General features: G+C 40.0%; 1 protein-coding gene and 1 long non-coding RNA gene across 3 annotated transcripts in view; both read left to right on the forward strand.

Annotated features, from left to right (window-relative positions):
• The window catches only part of LOC148037503 (very-long-chain aldehyde decarbonylase GL1-10-like), a 34535-nt gene extending 27276 nt beyond the window's left edge, over nt 1-7259 (forward strand). The window contains exons 4-6 of one of the 2 annotated variants that reach the window (XM_087676456.1): nt 2488-2635; nt 6955-6987; nt 7104-7257. In XM_087676456.1, the coding sequence (XP_087532582.1) occupies nt 2488-2635; nt 6955-6987; nt 7104-7112 (190 nt within the window). In that variant the 3' untranslated portion in view covers nt 7113-7257. Of the gene's footprint in view, nt 1-2487; nt 2636-6954; nt 6988-7103 lie in introns of both variants that reach the window. The other variant, XM_087676457.1, reaches the window with a different exon arrangement.
• A 15126-nt stretch (nt 7260-22385) lies between these two features.
• On the forward strand, nt 22386-24444 carry LOC148037504 (uncharacterized). The gene is made up of 3 exons (XR_015690789.1): nt 22386-24047; nt 24161-24231; nt 24327-24444. It is a non-coding gene; the product is annotated as an uncharacterized LOC148037504 (long non-coding RNA).
• The last annotated feature ends 1997 nt before the right edge of the window (nt 24445-26441 follow it).

Here is a 26441-nt window from a genome sequence, read left to right on the forward strand (position 1 = left end):
GCCGTATCCTTCGACATATAGTGCCTAGCCTTGGGTGTATCTCATGGGGAGCTTTCTGTTGGTAGGCAGTCAGCCAGGACCTTTTGTATGAGGCCGGGATGCAGGACACGATTTTCATGATCGAGGTAGGGTCATGCACAGCGATCAGTCTGGAGGCTCTACCCATCCACCAAGTGTATTGGAGCCCATAGCAAACTGCTCGGAGGTATGGGAGATCATAGGAAGTCTTACTAGATGGCATATTTGGAAGACGCGATGCCAGGCAACTTTCGACAGAGAGAGACTTTTAGCACATGCGACCTTAGCAAAGCTATGGACCTTCATCATCCATTCCCTCTGTGGCCAATGGGATCAGGTGCAGGGCAAGTCCAGGGCTTGTTAGGAGCTCTGTGGTCATTTTATGCATACCTGGGTTAGCCAAGGTCTGTTCTTTGTGATGTAGGCAAGCAGCCCATTTGGCAATATACCCCCCCGGCTTCTTGCCCCCATCCCCCCTAGACCACCTTGAGAGGCTTGTATACATGATGTACTAGTGACTTTGCTTCAGCTCCAGCTAGTCTGTTGAGCATGAGCACTCTATTGTAATCAACTTTTTTAGTAATATAATCAGCCACGTTTTACTTGCAAAAAAAAATAGACACAAGCATGCACATGCACAATGTGTTCATGTACACACACACACCTGCACACGCATGATCCCTGACATATTAGTAGATGACAGAATACAAAAAAAGGGTTGACACTCTTTTGTTTTAGGAATAACTAGAAGTTATATCATGATTATGACTCTTGGACCCTACAAGGATTAAGTTGTAACTCTTTGAATGGTTTACATGGGTATACATTCAAAAACTTGTAAGCCCTTGTTTAGGGTTCCAAATTATGATAAAAATCTACTTTCTCTTGGTGGCTAAAGTTTTTTCACTTTTAGGTGAGGAGTACTCTTCCTTCTCCCCTCAATTCTAAACATTATGTTTGGTATGATGGGTTGAAGATCTACTCTTTAGATTACTTGTCAAGCATACATTGGACAAGTTTTGTAACCTTCTAAGCCTACTCCATGATTCAAATGAGAGAGAGGAAGAATATGGACTATTCCTTGTCTTTATCTTGTACTACCCTATAGCAAGGCTTGGCTGTTCTCTTCCGCACAATTGTTTTCAACAATCTTGGTTGTGAAATTGATGCACATTTAGTATGTTTAATACACTATGAGTTGGATCTAATTACTATGCATATTTGTCATACTTTCCTTGCTTCATTGTTGCAATCATTACTAATGTGGACTAAGTTGTTCAAACCTTTCAAGACAAGTATAAAATGCTTCTAGAAATGTATGTGTATTGGATGCCTTGGTAGATCTATAGTCTATAAGTAGCACATAGGCATAAAACACTACCTGAGTGGAGGTACTATGGGTAGATTAATAGACCCCCTTTTCCCTAGTATCTCCAATTGCTTTACGCTTCATAATAAGTAGTGACTAGGTTTGTTTCATACTACTATTGTAGCAAATTTCAACAAAATAGTTGTGCCATATCCCATTATGTAGGCTATTTTCAATATGCATTTTGTAGTAAAAAATATCTAAAAATGGCTCTACAATATGATTGTCATTACAATCCAAGAATTTTATTTATTGATGGCTTGTAGTTGGTTAATAATTACATATTTACCTCTAAGTTGATGAAGTCATCCTTTTGAAGTTATAGGGTACTGTTAAAATACATAGAACACTCTATGAGCTCTACTGGATTTCGCCAACATAAGGTTGAAAATAATTCATTTAAAAACTAAGGTTGATAAAGAGAGAGAGAGAGAGAGAGAGAGAGAGAAGAGGAACTCTAAAATGAGAAACAAGATCCACTCTTGTTAGGGATAGTGCTAGTGAAGAGGTCACAAACCTCCATATGCAAAGATCCAAAACTACTTGGCTCTAAAATTGGTTTTGTAAGGGTCCTTGTGTTTGAGCTATGTTGGAAATGGATACAATAGAGCAGATTGAGAGGAAGCTAGGGTGAGAGAGATGGGAAGTAAAGGGAAGCACATATCATGTATATGCCTGCTCCAACCTGCATGCATGCTAAATGAACCTAGGAGCTCTCCACACAGCCTATGTAGAAGGTTGACCCATATGCTACTTAGTTAAAAGAGAAAGTCCCTAATTTGAAATCTCAAGAATTTGCCTTGGATATGGTCAAAGTTATTCTAGATTGTCAAAACTATTAAGGAAATTGATTTTTATACATTATAGGTACTTAAACTATATAATGTCCCCTATGTATGCAAGTTTATATCTCTTCTTTCATTTTGCAAATTTTGACACCAGTTGGTAAATCCTTTTACTAGATATAGATAAGAAGATCTTTACAATGCTCTATGTTTGCTTACATGTATGATCTTATTCACACCAAATAATCTTTTTTAAAGTTGAGCCTAACCTTTGTTATGTTACATGTGTCCACTTGTGATTCTTTCATTCAATAGGTATGAAATCTCTTGGTCACCAACAAAACTAATTCCATTATTTGGAGGCTCAGAATACCATGACTATCACCATTATCTCGGAGGAAAAAGCCATAGTAATTTTGCATCAGTTTTTACATATTGTGATTACATATACGGTACAAACAAGGTAATATCCCATTTGAATTAGTTATACTATGCTTGGATAATTTTACTTCTTCAAATATATTTTAGATTTTTTATTAAGTCTTAAAGAATTAATATCCATATCATTTTTAAAAATATACAATATTAAAGCATTAGCATCGTATTCATATTATTGAAAAGCATACACAATGAAGAATTAAAAAGGAAGTCCAACAAATACTTTGATGGCTCCTAAAAACCATATTACAAGTTATTTCAAGTAAGCTATCAAAATATCCATTCACATTGCTTTTCATGGTCCCGTACTTGAGCTATGTGAACTTGGATGCACTACCATGTCTAAGGAGTTCTTCTTAACGATAGATTGCATATGTCACATTAGTTCTTCAAATTACAAGAATGTTATTATTAGGGGTGACTCATATTTTCTTAATATGAAAGAATTTGCATCTAGTGTAATCAAAACATAGTTTGGAGAGAGCCTTAGTATCCTTTCTTTTCATATGAAGAGATTCTTAAAGGATTGCTTACACAAGCAAATATATAATGAATTTTCTTAGTGAGTGTAGTTGCTTGAGAGTTTCCTTAAAGCCTCATGTTGAGGGAGGGTCTATAGGTGATAGGATGTGTTAGCTCAGAACAAGAAAATTTCAAAGCTTTCTTAATATTCTCAAACTTTGCACAAGCCATGTTAAGCAGTTAAAATATGCTAGTCCACATTTCAAGTAATGTGACATGGAAAAGAGTTTCTAGCAAGCATGAGGTTCTCAATGGTTCTTATGGATCTAAGGGGAGAATATTTCAACATTTATTTTTGACATAAAAATGAGTAAAGCAAGCATCTATGACACTTTCCTTTCTACCATGATTTAGGAGCCTCTAACCATGGCACTTTGGTGGCCCTAATGATGACACTTAGGACCATATAGAAGTATTTCCACATTAAGATGCCTACAATGAAGTAATATCAAGGCTAGAGAAGGTAAACTTGTGGTGGATCAAGGCTTATGGTTTTGGAAAATACAAATTAGGGCATCTCCAAATGTAAACATTCCTACTAGATGTTCCAAAATAGAAGAGACCACTTAGTCTACATGCATAAAAATGACATGAGCATGAATGCCTCATTATGAGATGAACCTAACCATACATGTGATTGATACTGAGGATTTTATGTCCATAGCCTCATGATAAATACTAATAACACATAGGTACACACACATGTGTGTATGCATGCACACTCAGAGCTAGATATAAAAGTTGACAAAGCACATAAAAATGAGACAAGAAAAAAAGATGGAAAAATGGATGGATAAGTGTAAAAATGTATAACCAAATAAATTTGTGGTAGGTACATAGGTAGATTAATGGATGAATCAATGGGAATATATACATGTATGTATGTAGGTATGGAGAGAGATATATAAGGATTTAGGACATAGCATACAAGTTGATAGATAAACTCTAGAGATAACTAGGCAGGTAGGTAGGCATGCAGGTAGGCAGGTAGGCAGGCAGGCAAGCAGGCAGGCAGGTGCATGGGTAGATTAATGGATGAATCAACGGGAATATATACATGTATGTATGTAGGTATGGAGAGAGATATATACGAATCAAGGACATAGCATACAAGTTGATAGGTAAACTCTAGAGATAACTAGGTATAGGTAAACTCTAGAGATAACTAGGTAGGTAGGCAGGCAGGCAGGCAGGCAGGCAGGCAGGCAGGCAGGCAGGCAGGCAGGCAGGCAGGCAGGGAGGCAGGGAGGTAGGTAGGTAGGTAGGTAGGTAGGTAGGTAGGTAGGTAGGTAGGTAGGTAGGTAGGTAGGTAGGTAGGTAGGTAGGTAGGTAGGTAGGTAGGTAGGTAGGTAGGTGGGTGGGTGGGTGGGTGGGTGGGTGGGTGGGTGGGTGGGTGGGTGGGTGGGTGGGTGGGTGGGTGGGTGGGTGGGTGGGTGGGTGGGTGGGTGGGTGGGTGGGTGGGTGGGTGGGTGGGTGGGTGGGTGGGTGGGTGGGTGGGTGGGTGGGTGGGTGGGTGGGTGGGTGGGTGGGTGGGTGGGTGGGTGGGTGGGTGGGTGGGTGGGTGGGTGGGTGGGTGGGTGGGTGGGTGGGTGGGTGGGTGGGTGGGTGGGTGGGTGGGTGGGTGGGTGGGTGGGTGGGTGGGTGGGTGGGTGGGTGGGTGGGTGGGTGGGTGGGTGGGTGGGTGGGTGGGTGGGTGGGTGGGTGGGTGGGTGGGTGGGTGGGTGGGTGGGTGGGTGGGTGGGTAGGTAGGTAGGTAGGTAGGTAGGTAGGTAGGTAGGTAGGTAGGTAGGTAGGTAGGTAGGTAGGTAGGTAGGTAGGTAGGTAGGTAGGTAGGTAGGTAGGTAGGTAGGTAGGTAGGTAGGTAGGTAGGTAGGTAGGTAGGTAGGTAGGTAGGTAGGTAGGTAGGTAGGTAGGTAGGTAGGTAGGTAGGTAGGTAGGTAGGTAGGTAGGTAGGTAGGTAGGTAGGTAGGTAGGTAGATAGGTAGGTGGTTAGGTACATGGTAGATAGATGGATCAATGGTGTAGATGGATAGGTAGCTAGGTAGATGGACAGACAGATAGATAGATGCATATACGAGTAGACAAGTACATGGGCATAGGCATTAAAAATAAGTAGAAATCAATGCATATATATTCATACCACACAACTATGCACAATTGATACATAATCACTTGTAGTTTCTTTATTATGTGGTCTTTAGGTAGATGACTCCTTCAAAGTCACCTTGAAAAGTATTCTCATTCATGTTAGAGGGGCAAACAATGTCTAAAGAATTGTCTTACTTTATTTATGGAGGCATTAAAATGTCGTGAAAGAGGGTGTGAGTATAGTGTACACACTACTTCTTACCAAAGATCTTGGAGGCACCATGGAATTGTTGGGAAAAAGAGTGTTTAATTGTCTTATCATGGAAAAGATAACTTTCTAACATTTCCATATCTTGAATTGCACTCGACATGTTAGGAGCTTTATCATATGATGTTATGTCATAGCATGTGCTTGGAATTGATAGTCTTAACTAATTAAGATACTATACGCTTATTTTCTCATGTGCTTTCTCTATCTAGCCATATGGTTGTGTATAAAAGTATGAAAATAAAAACTTATTGCAAATTAACAGGGAAGGGGACAAAACACACAAATATCTGTGCATTTACCTAGGAAAAATCCCCAAACTAATGGTTTTTTATCACTTACTTCACATATTTCTTCAAATTTATAAATCTCAAAATGATGTTTCATAAGATACTTGTGATTGGCTTAAAGGCCCTTAAAGCCCATAAATCACATGATATTTATGCATATAGCTTGTGAAAATTCATGCAAATGGATGTAATATCCCATAACTTCATAACCTTCTTACTTCTTCATAGGTAAAGTTTTGAGAAATGTCTCAATATGGATAGAACGTGCATGACCTAATATAGTTTGATGAAAATTTACTTTTACTAACAAAGTGCCTAGGATGACACAGTGTAATAATTTTCATATTTGATATCAAAATATATTCATTCAATCACTAGAATTAAAGAAATGTTCCATTTGAACATATTACTTTGGTCAAATATCGCATAAAACATTATATAGCAAGCAACATTTACAAAACTTCTATTTGGTATGTAAATATGTAAGCCTATCACATGGGATACTAAAAGGGATTTTTAAAGTCCTTGTTTTAGACATTTTCTATATATAAAAGCATATCATTTAATGGGGGTATTCATAGGTTGAATAGGAAAAAGTGTGTTTTACTCATGATAAATTTAAAAATAATGGGTTTTCAAATTGGGCCTTTAATGCATGTTATAATAAGGGCCTTTAATGCATGAACTGCCTAAGCACAAGGTGAACATGAAAGGTAATCTCATATTCATATAAGTATTTAACCCTTGAATATAAGGTGAATTTGAAAGCCAAGCTCATATAGTGAACTCCATAACCATAAAGTGAATTTGAAAGCAAAGCTCATTTTCATAACTTTTCTTGATAAAATGTTGAAATTGATCAAATTAAGTATTCCAAGAGTGTGACATGCTTTTTTTTTAAGTTCTTGATTCCTTTGAAAATTTCCCACAAGAGTCACACATAAAAACATATCTTCCTCTGAATATGTCCAAGTCCCTATGATGTTATTCTCATGTCTACATACTATCATTTATTTATGCTTAAATAAAAATTGATAGAATTGTACACACACACACAAACAAAGAGAGAGAGAGAGAGAGAGAGAGAGAGAGAGAGAGAGAGAGAGAGAGAGAGAGAGAGAGAGAGAGAGGTGCCCTCCAACATAATGTTTGTATTGAGATGGATTTGTACCTCAGGCATATCGCTATAAAAGGGATATGATAAAAAATGTAAGATCCTTAACTTGCCCTATTATTTCCAAAATAATTTTATATTTTTAAGTATTAGTTTAAATTTGTTTGCAATAGTAAGATTTTAAGTAATTTTAGTTTGTGGTGTTTTACAGAGATCATGAAAGGCTAAAGGTTCAAGCTTCTATAAGTATTTATGGTTCCATGGGAATTTTCATAACCATAATTTATTTTTGTAAATGCATTCAAATATTAATTTATTTATCTTTTTTTGGAAACATTTCATTTCACATACCTAAGGGAATCTCACTTTTTTTAAAGTCTCGTCTTACATGAGGTCTTTTTCTTAGGAGATTTTAGGGTTTTATCTTCTAAGAGATCATCAAACATGCATATACACATGGATATATTAGGCGTAATCATTTTCTATCTATTTAACTTTCTAAGCTCTCAACCTTTTAATTTTCATTCAAAATATTATTAATGGCATGTATACAAAGCTGTTGTTTAACTCTAATGAGATGTATATGCATGACATCCCACTGGAGGTGCTTCTTTTTTGAGTATGTTCTTATGTGTGAGATTTTCAATTACAAAACATAATAGTTTTGATATATCAATAACATAAAGTGAAAAAAAATCCCTATGATAATCAACCAACTACACGCAAAGTGGAGCATGAGCTGATGACCTAAAAGCGACAGGTAGCAAATCCATTAGTTGTCTGCCCATTTAGAGCCCCAAATTGATCCATAGACCCTGATTACACCCTGATCAAGCTAAGAGATATAGTAGAGGCCCTAATGAGCCCATAAGAGCGGCTAACAATTGCGCTTAGAGCCATATTTGCCCAAAAACGGAACAAGAGGAGAGCAAGAGCTGCATTCATCATCCTGCATTCACACCCTACATTGTTTGTCACTTGAAGTGCACTTGAAAGCTGAAAGCTTGATTTCACACCATGCACAAAAAGATCAACATGCACACATTGAGTGAACGTATGTTGAGGGATATTTTTAATAAGAAGGAACACACTCAAACATAATAAGAGGGATATTTTTAATAACAAGTAGAACACATGCAAACATAATAAGAGGGATATTTTTAATAAGAAGGAACACACTCAAACATAACAAGCAGAACAAACCCACTAATAAGAGACAACCCTTAGACTTAGAGGGATGATAGCCAGTAGGACCAAGAGAGAGAAGCGGAACGAACCCACTAATAAGAGATAACCCTTAGACTTTGAGGGATGATAGCCAGTAGGACCAAGAGAGAGAAAACATAGAATGCTAGAGGCATCGAAGGACTGGCACCATTGGAGGCATCTAATCAGCCTCATCGATAGGCTACTGGAGTAAGAAGCCATATACATGTCAAGATCCAGCTCCAACGTGAGAATGACGAGCTTGACTTGGGAGATTTCCTAGTCAACATCCAATAGATGGTGAATAAATACTACTTATAAACCTAGATAGACCACCATGGTAGGCCATCTGAAGACATCATAGCAGACCTTGAGGAGGAGACGAGATTAGCATGGCAAGTGCTACAGAAGATAGTAGCTTTCAACCATGAGCAACAAACTAGGAAGTTGCACCAAGACATTGAGATGCGGGAAGTCCGACGTGTTTTAGCTCTAGCTAGTAGGAATTGTACAGGACCTAACATGGAAAGAGAGAGAGCACTAGAGGAAGATTTGATGCTGAGTGAGCTTCTCATGAAGTGGCTCATAGACAATACGTCTGCAGAGTAAAGTGCAACAGTGCTAGCAACCTCATTGCTCATAGGGTTAGGAGTCACCCACGGCTCTAAGAGCCAATCAAAAATCCCCACAATTGTAAAGTAGCTAGACAAATACTAGCCAAGCAATGACCCGTACAATTTCATAGAGTAGTTTGAGCAAGTTTGAGAGGCTAACGGCCTCATTGATCTTGTGTAGTGACTCATAACATTCCCATGACACCAAATGCAATGCCGGGGTCAAGCAATGGCCATATCCTATGAATGAACATGGATGAACTATTCCACAACTGAGAGAGAGGGTTTGGCCATGGTGTTTGCTATAAAGAAATTTTGACATTATCTTCTAGCTATGCCTTTCACCTTCTTTATTGACCATCAAGCCTTGCTTTATCTTGTGAATAAACCTTGTGCTACAGGACGCATTTCTTGATGGCTACTTTTGCTTTTAGAATTTAACTTCTTTGTGGTTGTACGCAAAGGGAAGCAGCACTAGATGGCTGATCACATCTCCCACATACCCACGAGAGAATCCACTAGGCAGGGTATAGTAGATGCCTTACCAAATGTGCATATTTTCAACCTGTCTAGCAAAAAGGACTTATTTAGAGAATCAACTTGATGCCATACTGGGCGGATGACATAGTCCAAGTACTAGAGTACGGGCTACCCAAAAGACCTATTGAGAGAAGGCCAGGCTTTGGCGACTTATCCTCAAGATACAACCCTATCAGTTGATAGCCAATCAACTCTATAGGTTAGGACAAGATGGCTTACTACAATGATGTGTGTAAAAGAGAAAGATTATTGGCACCAAGTGGGTGTGGAAGGTAAGTATGAGGATGATGGAAACTTTGAAAAAGTACAAAGCCAAATTAGTTACACAAGGATTTTCATAGATTGAAGGATTTGATTTTCAAGAATCATTTGTTTCAACTACCAAAATGACCACTATTTGCACAATTATTGCAATGACTACTTACAAAAAGTAGCCAACCAAATGGATGTTAAATAACATTCTTGAATGGTGACTTCAAGGAGGAGATGTACATGACTTAGCCAATGGGGTTTGAGGACCCCATTCTAAGAACAAAGTTTTTAAGCTAAACAAGGCATTGTATGGATTGAAAGTACCAACATATAGATGAATTCTTTTTTAGACTTTTACTTTAATATATGTGTCTCAAATAGTAACTTGCATAGTTATAGGGATTGTGAGAAGTTTGTAGTGATTGTCATGTATGTGGAGGACCTCTTATAGGTGACTATGAAGATATTATCCATCATACTTGAAAGGCTTTGAGCTTCGAGTTTGAAATGACAAACTTGGGCTAGCTACACTCTTGTTTGGGGATTGAAGTCTACCAAAAGCTTAGCAAAATCTTCATTTCTTAGAAGATGTATGAATGGGAGATCTTAAAAGCATTTGACATTATCAAATATAAGGAGATAGTTACACCTATGGAGGTTAATGTGAAGTTATCCATTGAGGATACATCAATGCTAGTAGTCATTGGGAAGTATAGGAGATTAGTTGATAGTCTCATCTATTTGTACAAGACATTTGTTTTTCTATTGGTGTTTAGAGTAGGTTCTCAAACAAGCCATGAGAAAATAATTGGAAAGCTAGGATGAATGTATTCAAATACATGAAAGGAACTCTTGACTATGGTATCACATAAGATTCTAAAAGTTCTCTCATGGGAAACTATGACTTAGACTAGGTAGGTGATAGTGATTCCAGAAAATTAGTTTCAAGATATTTCTTCTCTTTGGATTCAAGATTCTTCTCTTGGATTAGTAAGAAGCAACCAAGAGTGACATTGTCTTCTATCAAAATAGAGTTCAAGGTAACTTGTTTTGTTGCATGTGAAGTACTATGGTTAAGGAGGATTCTATGGCATATGGGAGTGTTGGATGAAGACTCAACATTGCTAAAATGTGACAATCAGAGTTGCATCGCCATTGCCAAAAATCTAGTGTTTTATACACACACCAAAATATTAAAATCTAATACCACTACGTGCATGATTTGATCAAGGATGGGATAATAGATCTTTTCTATTGTTCAATGGAGATGAATGGATTAGATATATTCTCTGACTCTCTTACAAGGGATCTACTTCAAGTTCATATTTAGAGACTTGGCATTGGATTGAGGATGTATTTTACATGTGACAAGTGGACATTGAGAGGGGTGTTAGATATGCTTAATGCCCCACCTTGATAAGGTGCCATCAATGATCTATGGTGCTCTAAGTTGTAAGTCCTCATTATGAGGAGAAGTAATGTGTGAGCCTAGACATTGGTTGGGGATCCTAACTTGTATGTCAATTAAGGTCTATGTGAGTGGATGGAAAAAAAGTAACCTTTGTGGATCTAGTCTTTAGGTTAGATAGAGTAGTTAATGATGGTAGCAACTTGAGGTACAATGCATTGAGTTGCAAGGTGTGGGGAGTTATCAAAGACCCTTATTTTTAAATTGAATATTCCTTGGAATATTCCCTTGTTGACTAGGAAAGGTTCATAATATGGTCAATTAGGTCAACCAGACTACCTTTCCGGGCTATAAAAGGAAGACCCTTCCAAAGCCATAATCAATCTACCTTTCACCTAGTTAGAGTTCTTCCAGCTAGCCTTAGGCTCTTTGCCTATCATCTATTTGGATCATCATCTAAGATTTACAGTGAAAGTGCACAGGTGAATAGAGTATCTTTGTATAATTTTGTTTGGAATCAAAGAAATTTATGTTCTTCTCATATTACCTATATATTCTCTACTCTTTGCTCAGTTTCTATTGACTATGCTATGTAATTTTTACAATCTACACTATTAGATGTGTCTTATATGACTCTTTTTGTTTTTTCTATTGCCTACACTATTTACATAACTCATTGTGTAATTCAAATTTAAAATACTATTGGCAATTGTTATGTATTAACTATCCAATACAAATCATTACTCTCAAGGACATATATCTAAATAGATTTTTTTCTCAATTGTTGTGATAGATATTGATCCCCTCTTTGCCATCATCACTTCTTTATCTAAGCTTATGATTTCTATCCCAATTTCTACTACACATCGCATTATATCATATGTAAACAATGCAAAATAACCACAATTCATACATTCATAATCTTCTTGTACTTTTGGTAGCTTCTATCTCTCTAATATAATATTACGCACAAGTTGTCTACCTGCTATTTGAATATGTGATGTGTTTCCTATCATTAAAATACATTTTAAAAGTTATTGTTACTAAAATTAAACAATGACTTTACATTTAGTTTTCACACAATCTTGGTTTTGGCAAATTCCACCTTTTTTAAGGCCTTTTTTTTTCATGCTAAGCACTTTTGGTGCATTAGGAGCCTCCTCTACATCTAGTAACCTCAATGTGTCATGTCGCACCTTGTGTTGCCCCATCTTTAATTTAAATATTTCAATGAATAAACATATAATTGTTAATGCTGGACTACATCACATTTACTCAACACAATAGGAAACATTTCCTACTTGGGTATATCATTCAATGGGTACTCTATCCATCATGGGCACTCCTAATACTCCCATGGTATGAACACCATCTTGGAGAGCATACAATTTTCACTATGAAGTCAAGCCACTCCTCCAAGAGAGGAGGAAGGACCACAATGCCTCCATTTGACAAGAGACTCCACAACCATCGACAACAATCAAACAACTACTCAGATTGATTGAACACATTAAGTACTATAGGCTAAATAAGTAACCATATTACCATAAAAATTTTTAAAAGAGTATTTTACTTGTATCCCAAACGTTTGATGGATTGTGTCAACTTAGGCATCGATTCGCAACATTCTTTATGTGCACAAGTAAGGGGGAGTGCCATCCACTTGTAATGATTGGATAAGCAACAAAGACTCTCCAAGAAGGTGGTATACATACACCACTTGGTACATATAACTAGAAATTTCTTAGGATCAGCCATGTGTGTCATCAAAGGATTATTCCCCTTTGTGGTTGCCAAGGTCAATAGAATTTCTTTTTTCCTATTTGGAAAGAGCAATTATAAGGTGTAAGTGTTAGACATTAATTAGCTTTCTTAGATTGCAACATAACAAGACATTCATTTTATTCATAGATGATTACCTTTCAAATGACACATTTGCACTACAAATTGCATAAAGTTTATCCATTATGATGGCCACCATTTTTTTTTCTTCCCATTTTACCTCATAAAGGATGGTGAAAAAGTCCTCTCCATGAGCTAGATTGGCTATGGCAAGATACTCATAACCTCTATCCTTGAGCTTATCCTCTTCTTTTTCTATGAATGGTTTCCTTTTAGTTTCAAAGGTAGCCTCTAGCAAATGTAACTCTCTCAATCACATCTCTTCCTTAGAAACAGAAATACTGTACTTGTCCTACAATTAAAAAAACATTGTATTTCAATGCTAACACACTTGTAAAAGTTGACAAAACTAGAGGAGCATTGTTTAGTGAGCTCTAGCTTCTAAACAAGAAGAGCTAGAAAGAGGCACAAAAATTTGTACCATGGGCCACCCATGGTGGTTTTACCTTGTTTTTATTTCACACTCAATCTCTTCCCATGTTCTTTGCTCAAGGTTGATTTTTTCAAGAATGCTCTCCTTGTTGGCAATTCTAAACTTTTGAAACAAAAAGATCTCATGGCATACATGTGCCCTTGTGACACTCTGAAAACATACAATCAAGAAAACTAAGCATATTGAAGTAGGGACTAAGGAGAAAGTAGAGAGAAGAATTTAAAAAAATTGAAGTAGTAATTAGAGAGAAGAGATTAGAGTAAAGAGTAAAGAGTAAAGAGTATTGAGTATTGAGGAGAGAGAGAGAGAGAGAGAGAGAGAGAGAGATTATGTTGTGCATGAAAGGTACAAATTTAATTCCTAATCAAAAGTAACATTGAAATAGAGCTTGTAATTTGTTAAGCATAAGACATGGTTAATTCTAAACAAAAACAACATTGTAATTGACAATGTGATTCTTAGGGAGAAGTTGAGAGAGAAAAAGGGAGAATAATGGGATTTTGAAAACCTACCTTATAAAGTGCAATATATATTAAATTTCTAAACACAAATAACTTTTAAATTCACCTTGGAAATTTAGCTTGAGAGTAGAGAAAGAATATTGGTCAAATTTAGCTTTAATGTAGAGAAAAGAGTCTAGAGAGAGAAAGGGAGAATAATGGCACATTCTATAGTTACCTTCTAAATTACAAATATAAACGATCAAAGGGAGTTGCCCAAGGCCCTTGCTCACCTTCGCACAACAAAAGTATGGGGGTACCCTGTTAGGTTCCCCTCCTGCCTTACTTTACGAAAACCATGTGGTCAATGGTTGTTGGGCCCTCCGTCCCCATTGGGGGATCTTGTCCCCCTCCCCTTGCCTTTAATACTATTTTTGCGGGGTGGGGGGAACCCTAGGGCCCCCCCAACCATTTACATCCATGCAAATAGTTCAAGGGGGTGCTAGGACCTTGGCTATACCCCACTTAGGTTTTGGGGAGTAACTTACATGTACCTAATGATAATAAGGGGGTGTCCCCCTTGGACACCCCTCATTGCCTTTGATAGTACGTTGAGTGAGATACTAGGCCCCCTTGGAGTATGTTAAGTCCACCTCACACTATAGGCTTTTTTCTGAGGCACATAAGTATGTATAGGTATTTGGGTACACATATGAAAATTGGGCTAGTTGCATATTTGATAGAAGATCTACCAATGGATTCATGTTTTCTCTGGTAACACAGTCGTTACTTAGAGCATGAAAAAGAAACCTATAGTTGGTTTATTGAGTACAAAGGCTAAGCATAAATGTACTTTGCATAACATGGTGCATATTTGAAGGTCAAAATAATACATTTGATATTTTATTTTGAATATTTTATAAGTATATTGTATAGTTCACAAGAAAATCTAGATATGGGTGAGTAGAGAATAGGTCCAATATTATGAATAGGGCAACATCTCTGCCTTTGTTGCTACCATAGACCTTCATGTTCTAGCATTCACTCTTAGAGTGTTTGAAAAGATACCTTCATGGGTGTATACATGATAAGATAATATACTAGCTACCAAGTTTTTTGGGTGAGAGGTAGCCACACTTGGTAGTTCATATTCCAAGTGGTGGGGGCATAAATCCTTCACGTGCAATAACCTAATATAGAAATTGTAATTTATATTCTACTTCATTATTGCACATCATGGGGGGATGGGCCCATCTTCCTTGTTGAGGCTTCTCTCGCTCAACCGCCAAGACCCACGGATTGCTTATTCCTTCAAGTGTTTCAAGCAAGCACTAATGGCTACCTCTCACATAGCCGATGCACTATCCCTCTCTACAAGTGTAGTGAGCTTACCTTGATGCCTGATTGAGTTGCTTCCTCTCTCAAGCACTCCGATAGCTCTAGATTCATGATGCAAGCTCAAGCATCCTCAAGCCTCTTCCCCAAGCTCCATCCTCCATAGCCATGCATGAGACGAGAAAGAGAAGAGAAGAGAGGAGAAGAAGAGAGGAGATGGTGGAGGGATTCACCTCCAAGATCCCTCACCCTCACACGCTCATTCTCTCACTCACTCACACCCCCTCCCTCAAGCACTCACAAAGCAAGCAAGAGAACAGAAGGAGAGAAGAAGAAGATTAAACTTTGCCACACACCAAAGAATGAGAGTTTCCATTAACTTTTTGGCTTATATACATACCCTCTTTCCCTTGGGCTGTCATCCCCTTTTTACATGGCCGGCCGTGGCATAGGCTATTTTTCCCTTTGCCCTAACTTTCTAGCTTAGTCCTACCGCCCTTCCATGGTTACAAATTCCATAGGAGGGAGCCTGGTACTCTTTTACAAAGATTTTGGCTGTGTCTTTATATTTAAAGGTGCGCTTTCTTGCTTTTGGTCTTTTTCACCTTCCATAGTTGCGCCTTGGACTCATGGTGGTTTTTCCCATGCTTTTAGATTTTTTTCCCTGCCCGTTCTCTTGTGAGGAACTTTTTCTTTTTTCCGCCTCGCACTTGTCTTCTTGATGCCTCTTTTTTCTCTTTCCCTGCTTTGCGGTAAACATTACCCCCTTCCTAGCCGAGTGCCAATCCCATGGCACTGTTGGGTGGTGAAATGGTCGGTGGTGATGGAATAGCCGAGTGGCTTTTTGAGTTTGTATACAAGCCCTAGTTGAGGATGTGTTGGAGGGATGTATGCTTGTCATTAAAGATGGTATTGGAGTGAGTCCCTCCGGGGAGCTGGTTGTGGGGGGGGTCTGCATCTTTAAAATTGAAAATGGTGTTGGGACAAACCCCTATCGTAAGGTTGGCAAGGAGTGGATCTACCCTTGAAATTGAAAATGGTGTTGGGAGGATCCTCCTTGGAGAAGCCAAAGATGGTGGACCTGTCCTCCAGGTTGAGGATGCCATTGGACGGGTTTCCTTCGTTGTGTTCTTTCCTTGATGTGGCACGATCTTAACCTGCAAGACAAAGTTGTGTACTTTCTAAGGGGTGTGTTTGCATTACCGTGGAGTGCTGGTGCGCGTGCTTGTGGAACTAGGAGTTGGGTCAAACCTCAGTGTTCCTGTGGTGTTGTCCCATACTTGAGGACCCAGTTTGTGCATAAGGGAGGTGCGGGGCAGGGAGCTTAGGGTGATAGGTCTAACCATAGGCAAGAGTTACCTTCCTAGGTATGTCCTGCTCTTGATATGCCCTAAGCATGTGTGGTGGGGAATCAAAAAGGCTAGGGGGTTAGACATAGAGCATAGACATAGAGTCGGCCGCCAACCGAGGCCACCAGATGCACCTAGCTTGAGAACCCCTAGGTGCAGTGACTGTGACCTATGTGCAGTTTGCTGTGTCTACGTGTGATTTCTCTTTCCATTTTCGTTCTATGTGATTGCCTTATTGCTTTGTACCTCCTTGTCTTTTGTTTCTGTTTTTCTTATCTCTCGTCTTCTTCTTCTTCTTCTTCTTCTTCTTTAAAGCCAAGTTACATAGTCATGATAAAAGTTAGTCTTCGTCATTGGAGTGAGGTGGAGAAGGGGGCTTAATAGAATTGCTAAGAAATTGGCGGCTTTGGAGATAGCCCTTGAGGCTTAAGCGGACTTAATGGATGGTGGTGTAGAGGAATGGAGGATTGCAGCGGGTGAAGCGGCTATCATTCATATCCTCTAGAAGAGCTAAGAGAAATAAAGGTAGTAAACCAGCTCGCATCATTAGTCGAGCCTTCACGCAACTATCTATAGCATTAGGATCAAAATGGAGGACTGGGAGGCTATGCTCCTACAGAGTGGGGTCTTGCCTAAGGAGTATCCTAATCAATCTAAGGTAATTACAAGTAGTAATAAAGGCGGGGTCAGGGCATGAAGTGGATTAGGGTATCATACAAATTTTTTGATGTGAAGACGAGGGCATCTTCATATGTAGTACAATATGGATTATAAATTCTTGGAAAATCATAGCGGCTGTGGACACTGGAGTCAAAATCCACTCCCATCCTTCGAGGGTAGGGAATTCCACTTGAAGGGTTGAGTGTTGCAAAAGGCCATCCAAGTGTCCATATTGGTGTCACAAACCCACTTAGGCAAGTCTGTGGCCACTGGATTATTTGATTCTGTGACCCACTATTTCAGCTCTTGCCATAGCATTGGATGTTGCCCAAGCATATCACCTAAGCTTAGAGTCACAGGGGTGGTCACTAATGTATTAAGGAGGTTGCTAGCCGCTTGTCTCTCTCATAACTCTACAGTTCTTGGCCAATGGCCCTATTGACTGGTTTGCTGTCCCTTAGCACTCAGACTTTGTCTAAGCGATACTTCTTATGGTACCAACACGTCCCTTGATCTTGGTCATGGGGGAAAGAATGGCATGCTTTTTCTTAAGAGATCATCGATCTCATCTTCTAGTATGGGCTCAGCGTCTTTTAGGTACTCTTGGGCCTCCTTCACCCATTCCTTCACTTTCTCAATGGCTTCAAGTTGGCGCTTCAGGTTGGGATACTCTCCGACCTTAGCACTCCCCTTCTCAGCCATCCATGGAGCCGATCTCTTTGCCTCTGTGTCAATGACCTTATTTCCAACAGATAGTGTTGTGGCACTTTCGGTTTTGAGAGTGACCTTAGCATCTGGCCTTTTCCTCCTCTATCTCCGGCTCTTCTTTCAAACTGAGATTGCATCAAGGTTGCTAGGCCATGGCAATGATATGCGCGGGTCATGACGTGCAATGGGATAGGCATGGCCTTCCCATCGAGTCTCTCGACACCAAACAACCCCATGGATTGCTTTGTCTATGCGCGGGCCATGACGTGCAATGGGATAGGCATGGCCTTCCCATCGAATCTCTCGACACCAAACAACCCCAATGGAACTAATGGCTTATTTGACAAACTAGAGAATGGCTTCTGTCCAGGGCAAACAACAAAGAGATGAGTGATCACACACTCATCGCATCTTAGGTCAGTCTTATCTCTATTTGCTTGCTCCCTCTCGAGACACCATGAAGAAACGTGTCCTGGGTGACTGAAAGTCCAACACGATTGGCTCTTGGGTCTACCCTCCTATGCCTCTGGCTCTTGGGTTTGCCCTCCTAGGCCTCTACCTCCCCCTCTACCTAATGCTATCACTGATACTGGTCAGTAGTCCATAAGGACTGCATTGCCTTCTTCATTGTATGATACATAAGGGTTTACATAAGGCTCATCGCTGTTTGACTCCTCCACATAGTGGATTGGAGTATCGCTCATTGGATGGGTTACGTAGGCACTACAAGGATACGGAGGCATAGCGACGGTGCTTTCCGACGCAAAATAGCGGCATCGTTATTTGTGTCACAAATGCAATGCAAATAGTGACGGTACTTAGACGAAAAAACACGGGTCAAAACCCGAGTGCGTTATTTTGCACAAACAAACGAAAGAGAGAGCAAAAGGGAGATCAAACACCATCTTGCATTTGAGAGGGAGAGGGAGAGAAAGAGAGAAAGAGGGAGAAGGAAAGCTTCTCACTGCCGATGCTGCCGTTCGCGAAGAAGAGGAGGAAGTGTACGGAGGGCGAAGAGGAGCCGCCGAATCCATCCTCGGGCCTTTACAATGAGTGCATTGTTCCTTCTTACTTTGTTTTTGTTTTTTCTCTTTTTCTTTTACTTATTTTTGTTAAAAATCACGTGTATTGAGAGAGGGAGAGGAAGAGAGAAAAGAAAAAAAGGAATGAGAGAGAGGGGGAGAAAACATTAAACATAATAGGGAAATAGAGAAAGCGAGGGAGAGGGAGAGGGAGGGAGAGAGAGAGGGAGTGAGAGGTTATTATTATTGTTGTTGTTATTTTATTTCTTCTTTTCTTTTTTTATTTTTTGTTATTGTTGTGGTAGTAGCGGTAGTGGTAGTTTATTAATTTCTTATTTTCTTGTTTGTTATTTTTGTGGTAGTCATAGTAGTGGTAGTGGTAGTGGTAGTGGTAGTGGTAGTGGTAGTTATTGTTTAATTCTTATTTTCTTGTTTGTTGTTGCTGTGGTAGTTGTAGTAGTAGTAGTGGTAGTGGTAGTGATAGTAGTAGTTGTTTAATTTTTTCTCTTCTAGTTTGTTATTGTTGTGGTAGTCATAGTCGTAGTCGTAGTCATTGTAGTCGTGATTGTAGTAGTAGTACTAGTAGTAGTAATAGTAGTTTCCTTATTTGTTGTTATTGTTGTAGTAGTAGTTTTTTTTCTTTTCTTGTTTATTGTTGTTTAGTTTTTTTGTTTGTAGTAGTAGTAGTAGTAGTAGTTTTTTCTTCTTTTCTTATTTGTTATTATTGTAGTAGCAGTAGTTGTTGTTGTTGTTGTTGTTATTGTTTTTTCTTCTTTTCTTGTTTACTGTAGTGGTAGTGGTTTGTTGTTGTGGTAGTCGTAGTCTTAGTTATCGTAGTCATGGTTGTAGTAGTAATAGTAGTAGTAGTAGTTTTCTTGTTTGTTGTTGTTGTTTTTTTCTTTTCTTTTCTTGTTTATTGTTGTTTAGTTTTCTTGTTTGTTGTTGTTGTAGTAGTGGTAATAGTAGTAGTTTTTTCTTCTTTTCTTATTTGTTGTTGTTGTTGTTATTGTAGTAGTAGCAGTTGTTGTTGTTATTGTTAATTTTTCTTCTATTCTTGGTAGTGGTAGTGGTAGTGGTAGAGAGAGAGAGTTGTTGTGGTAGTCGTAGTCGTCATAGTCGTAGTCGTGATTGTAGTAGTAGTAATAGTAGTTTTCTTGTTTGTTGTTGTTGTAGTAGTAGTAGTTTTTTTTCTTTTCTTGTTTATTGTTGTTTAGTTTTCTTGTTTGTAGTTGTAGTAGTAGTAGTAGTAGTAGTAGTAGTTTTTTCTTCTTTTCTTGTTTGTTGTTATTATAGTAGTTGTTGTTGTTGTTATTGTTGTTTTTCCTTCTTTTCTTGTTTATTATAGTGGTAGTGGTAGTGGTAGTGGTTTGTCGTAGTCGTAGTCTAGTCATAGTTGCAGTCGTAGTCGTAGTCGTAGTCGTAGTCGTAGTCGTAGTCGTAGTCGTAGTCGTGGTCGTAGTCGTAGTCATTGGTTGTAATAGTAGTGGTGTTTTTCTTGTTTATTGTTGTTGTAATAGTAGTAATAGTTTTTTTTTCTTGTTTATTGTTGTTTAGTTTTCTTTTTTGTTGTTGTTGTTGTAGTAGTGGTAGTAGTAGTAGTTTTTTTTTCTTTTTTTCTTTGTAGCAGTAGTAGTAGTAGTAGTAGTAGTTATTGTTGTTGTTGTTATTTTTTCTTCTTTTCTTGTTTATTGTAGTGGTAGTGGTAGTGGTAGTGGTAGTGGTAGTGATAGTGGTAGAGAGAGAGAGATGTTTTATTAAAGGAATTTGGTAGTAGAGAGAGATATATATTTTGTTAAAGGAAATGAGAGAGGGAGAGGAAGAGAAAAAGAAAGAAGGAACGAGAGAGGGAATAAACATACAACATAATAAAGAAAGTGAAAAAGAGAGAGAGATGGAAGGAGAGGAGAGAATGAATGGATAAAAAACAAAGAGAGAGTGGTGGCGAGGTCCGGTGAGGTTCGATGCAATACCACGAGACGTGAAACACTCTGACATACTTTAATTTATGGGTGGGTGGAGACTTTACATACGTTAATTTTTGTTGAGTTACAAGAGAAGAAATCCCTTCTCAAAAATTTTAAGAAAGAAAAAAAGAATGATAACAAAACAAATTGTTTGTCATAATGTAGACAAAATGGAAAACGATGAAGGTTATGATGTTCAAGATCGCGAGACGTATCTTAATCTACGTATCCCATGTCCTTGCTCTTAATGTAAGCTGGCAATTAGACGAAAACGTCGATTGTCTATAGAACATGTACAATGCTTCGGCGAGTTTCAATCTGAGATCATTGATCAGGCGATCTCAGATTTTGAGCAAATGGTAAGAAAAGTGTATTTCAATCATTCATTGTATTCGCAAGCTAATTGAATACCATATACAAAAACATTGGGTGTGGCTGACAAATTTTCTATCCAGGAAGGTGACGTCTCATCCCAAGGAGGAGTGCACCCTTTGCGGCCAGTTAGAAGAGTTTGTGGGCATGCAATGGATGGAGTGCCTGAGCCAATCCACCACTTCGAAGGTACTACCCAATCTATACCGTCAATACCAGAGGAGATAGGCAGCCTTCGAGACTTACCTACAATCTTAGAGCCTGAGATGGAGGCAATGATCGATGCATTAATGCCCATGGATGTCGAGACTTCTAATCCGCTTAGAGAGGAAGCATCCATACCATTATATGATGGGTGTCGAGTATCTCACCTGAAGACACTGCTTGCACTCCTAAGTGTGCAAGCAAAATACGGGTGGACCCACTTACAGATCAACCACTTGTTGGATCCCATGCATATTTTCAAGAACATGGGCAGCTTGCTATGGGACCACATCATAGGAAAGAGAGACACTATAGGCGCACAAATGGATTTGAAGGAGGTAGGCAAGATGGAGGCGCTTTGGCCACAGTCGAGTGCTGATGGTCGCTTGCAACTACCTCGTGCTCCTTGGGTTTTGTCCACTAAAGAAGAGCGCATTGTGAAACAAATAGTCAAGTCTATCTGCACTCCGACGGGTATGATGCGTTCTCTCAGGTCTGCATTTTCTAAAGATGACCAATTATTAGGGCTAAAATCCCATGATTAGCATAAGATATGTCAGGTTTGTACTACGAATGGATTGTAAGTGGCCTGCATATTTTGCTATTTGGAGTGTAGTCGTTGTTCATAATGCTTTCTCATTTGTGGTAGTTTGTACTACCGATCGCGATCATAAGATGCCTTAGAAATACGCAGGGCAATTTACAGGTTGTCGACTTTAGTGCAATGGATTTCACAGAAGGAGATTAAGACGTCCTCTATTGAATCTGTGAGGCTGGGAGCAGTGGAGACGGTCTGTCTCTTTGAGAAATACATGCCTACCAACATGCTCACGATACAAATCCACCTTCTTATGCATCTTGTAGATGAAGTGGAGATTGCTGGACCTGTCCATACGCGATGGATGTTCTTCTTAGAGCACTTCATGAAAACCCTAAAAGACTGTGTGACAACAAGCTCGACCAGAAGGTAGTATGGCTGAAGGGTGATTGGTGTCTGAGGTGCTAGTGCATATTTCACAATGGTTACCAACGGTGGATTCTGACAACAGTATGCTATGGTCACTGAAGGACGATGATAGACTGATCGGAGATGTGGTGGTTAAAAATGGGGTAGAAAAAAGAATGGATGTTGCAATGGAGAAGAAAGTGAATCGCTTTTTTATGTTACACCATGCCTCTATGGAGACGTGGCTCGCTAGGTACCAGCAAGCTAGGAAATATTGAGAGGAAGCGCGATCTGTATTTCGATGTAGTACGTGCCATTGACCGATTTGATATCCCGAGGGCATGGAGGAGATGCCGTAGTTTATGTCAATGCAATGATTGTATGGAGCTTCAACTGTTGCGTCTTGCGAAGGGGCGGAGGTCTCAACCAAAGAGTTGGAATTCTCGAGGGGATGTAGTCCAAAGGTGATGATGTGTTTAGGGTTTGTCGTATCTATATTTTATATGTGAAAACTAATTGAGTGTTTCAATGTACAGTACAAAATATAGTGCAGTGTGGTCATGTGGACGACATTTTCACGTGGAGCGTATTGACAAAATGCGCTCCATAACAGATTGTGGTATCATGGCAAGGTTCGAGCAAGAGAGCTGACGACGAGCAATGGATCCAAATATGGTTATAAATGAGATGGAGTATTTTGGAAACTTGCAAAGTATTGTCACGGTGGATTATCGTAGCTTCTCCATGATCCTATTCAATGTGCAGTGATTCAAAGTGATACTTGAAGGAGTTGGAGCAATAGTTCGACGAGGTCCATCTAGATTTCTTGAAATGGATTCCGAAAAAAAATGGATGGATTTGCGTGACATGTTTGTGTTGCCAGCCCATTGTGAATAATTACATGAACTCATGTGTTTTTTAATTATGTTACGACATGGTACATGTTACAATAGTTAAATCTCTCTTGTACATGTGATTGTGAACAAGTAATTTTCTAACCTCAATGGTGGTATGTTATTGACATACCAGGTGCTACTCCTCGCTCTCGTGGCAGTTCGAGAGAGCATGGCTCAGGTGGTTGCTGTGGAGGTATGGATGCAGTGTCTCCGTCTCGTCGTTCTGCTGGAGTTGCATCACCTCCGAGATTTGTCACACCTGTGGAGACGTCTACTCCACTCACTCCGGCTTTTGCTCAGCCGTCTGCAAGTGGCTCCCCTAAAGTGCTACTCTGATAGATACTACCCCAGTAGGTACACCAGATGTATAGGGGTCTTCTGGATATGCCCAGGAGAAGCGTGATCGCAGGTGGGAGAGGACCCATCTTAGGCATACCCTAGATGGGTATGCTACCTTGTAGATGATAGGTCAGGAGCCATCATCATGAATGATGAGGGGAGGAGGGTGATGGCTCGCATGAGAGAGTTGTGCCAACAAGTTTTTTGGCACAACATCTTGGATCATTGGAAGAACATACTAGAGGGGACCAAGGACTACATAGTAGCATCCTTACATGAGGGGTTTTCGGTACCAGCTGCAGTAGATAGGTTTTCTATGGGCTAGATGATGAAGTACATGCATGTATATATGTCACACAGACGATCAGACGCACACAAGGCACTCAAGAGTGGGGCTTCAAAGCACGAGTGGTTAGACGTAGACGACTAGTGCCGACTCAGGGAGGAGACTATAGATTCTCTAGGATGTTGGAGATAGCATCGCGAGGTGGTGAGGGCACAACTAGAGGTTGGAGTGGTCCATCATCTTGGGAGTGGCAGCCACAGGACATATCTAGAGGACTTTGTAAGTTTTTCTTTTGTTTTGCTTGCAATATCCTTTGTACTGACAATCGTGTTTCTAACAGTTGTATTTTTTTTTCTTTGCATTTTTCCATTTACAAATCACGATCCCACCAGCCTTAAGACTTGATATGCAGAGGCACGGTCTCACTACATTGATCGACCGATTGTATGGATGCGGCAGCCCTGTAAGTCACTCATCTTTCTTGTCCATAGTTACCATGTTTAATTAGAATGCATTATTGTATGGTGGACTGATGTGTAGTTGTTTCTTTTTTTGTAGAGTCTGTTTGATGCTCCTTTGTGGCAGGACAAGGTTTTAGATGGCGATGATCTATAGCTCACCCTTAGATCCCTGGAGCTCACATACCCTTCTGTTTTGGTCACATGATCTGTGTAGGCATTTTCTATGTAGTAGTAGTATCTTGCCATGATTGTACCAGTCGCTTTCATTATGCAATCATGTATTTATTTCATGTATCAGTGTTATGATTTAAGTACACTTTCTCTTTATTTACATGAGCATTGTACACATTACTGAAACTATTTTGTATGGCCCAAATAAAGCACATAGTGCTATATGTGGCAGGGCAGCTTGCTGTCCTACCACCAAAAAAAAATTCCATGTTACCGTCGCTACTAGCGTCGCAAATTTAATGCACGCGTGGCTATTAGCATCGCAAAATGTGTCGCAAAGCGTTGTTATTTGCGTCGGCATCAGCATCGCATTTGCGATGTTGATACCGATGCAAATAGCGATGCTAATAACGATGTTGATATCGATTGTTCTATGGCATCGCCAATAATGACGCTTTTTGCAACAACGGGGGCAAATCTCTTTATGAACATTTTCATCGCTTTTAACGTCGGTATAAGGCCTATATCTTGTAGTGAGGATCTCCGTGGTCTAAGGATGCATGTAGGGTTTATCTCCATCCTAGGGATGGTCGGCTTAGCATCATTAGGTGCTAGGAGGCCCAATGGGACTTCCCTTTCCAAGAAGTTTGGTGGCATGTTCGCATGGTAGGGTTGACCATAGGGTTGCAAGTATGGGAGTCTCCGAGGTAGTCAACAATGCATGGCATCATGACCGAACCTACTACAATTAGCACAAGGTCATGACCTAGGGTCTTAACACTCAGTTGGCAGGTGGTTCTTGCCACAATGCACACATTGGATATGTGGGCAAGTTGGTCATCTCATCATCTCCCGTAGTTTAGCTATTTCCATCTTCATCTCCACTACCTCTTGTCTTGAGTCAGTGCCCTTCCCTTTATCTTGAGTGCTTGGGCCTAATCTCTCACTCGGCATTGAAGCCCTCTCGATTCCATGGCATTAGACTCTTCTCTACTCAAGCTCCTAGAGCTTCTCTCTTTGAGCTGGTCATCCACTCTAATAGCTTCTTCAAAGACCCTCGCTAGCGCATCTCGCTACAAGCTCGAGTTATTGGCCAAGGCTTTGTAGAGCTCTTCACTTCGTATTCTGTTAATGAATACCGTGGACACTACTCTTTCAGTTGGTCTCTCACCCATAGGGATTCCCTTAATAAAGAGGCTCCTCACATGGGTCACCTAATCCCAGATGTCCTCTTTCTCTCTCTGCTTGACATTCATTAGTTGTACTAGCAGGTTATCAGAGTACCCAGGTTCGAAAAATTGGCTCGCTCTGTAGCATCTAAACTTGTGTACCAAGTCTGGCCCTTGTCGCCTAAGCACAGTCCGAAAGCTTGGGAGTGTTAAGTAGGATCAGTGAGGTCATTGGCCTCGCAAACCTACTCAAACTACTCCACAAAGTTGTATGGGTCATCAGTTGCTTGGTATTTGTCATGGTGCTTTGCTACCACTGGGATTTTTGATTGGCTCTTGGAGCCTTGATTGACTCCCAACCCTGCCAATAGCGATGTTACCAATGTTGTAGCGCTCTGTTCTACTGTGGTGTTATCTAGCAGCCGCTTTGTCAGAAGCTCGCTCAGCGTGAGGTCTCCTTCTAGTGCCCTCTTGCCCTCTGTCCGCCGATTTGGCATCCGACTCATCCACTCAGCCAAACTAGGTACTCGGCCTTCGGTCGATTGGTAAGAATGGAAGTATGATGAGTTTGCATAGATTCACTTCCATTTGTACCAACTTGCATTCGGGCTGAGTCTGGGTGGGCTACGTGCTAAGTGTCCGAATGTGCCTAGGCCGATAGGCCCAAATGCAAGTTGGTCCGAATGGTGAATCCAACCAGCGAATGTCAGCTTGCTCGAGTGGGGTTGTGGATCAAGGACTAAATTTTCACGTGTCTGAATAAGATAGGCCGAGTGGCACAAGAGGGCCAAGGGCTGATTCTGGGACTTGATCTAGAATCATCGTCACTCGAATGGGCCGAACGTAGTGCGGTTTTTTCGAAACGACGAAAA

This window comes from Lygodium microphyllum, chromosome 4 (genome assembly GCF_053477565.2).
Source record: "Lygodium microphyllum isolate KBCC chromosome 4, Lygodium_microphyllum_v1.1.10, whole genome shotgun sequence".
In the NCBI taxonomy this organism is placed as follows: Eukaryota; Viridiplantae; Streptophyta; class Polypodiopsida; order Schizaeales; family Lygodiaceae; genus Lygodium; species Lygodium microphyllum.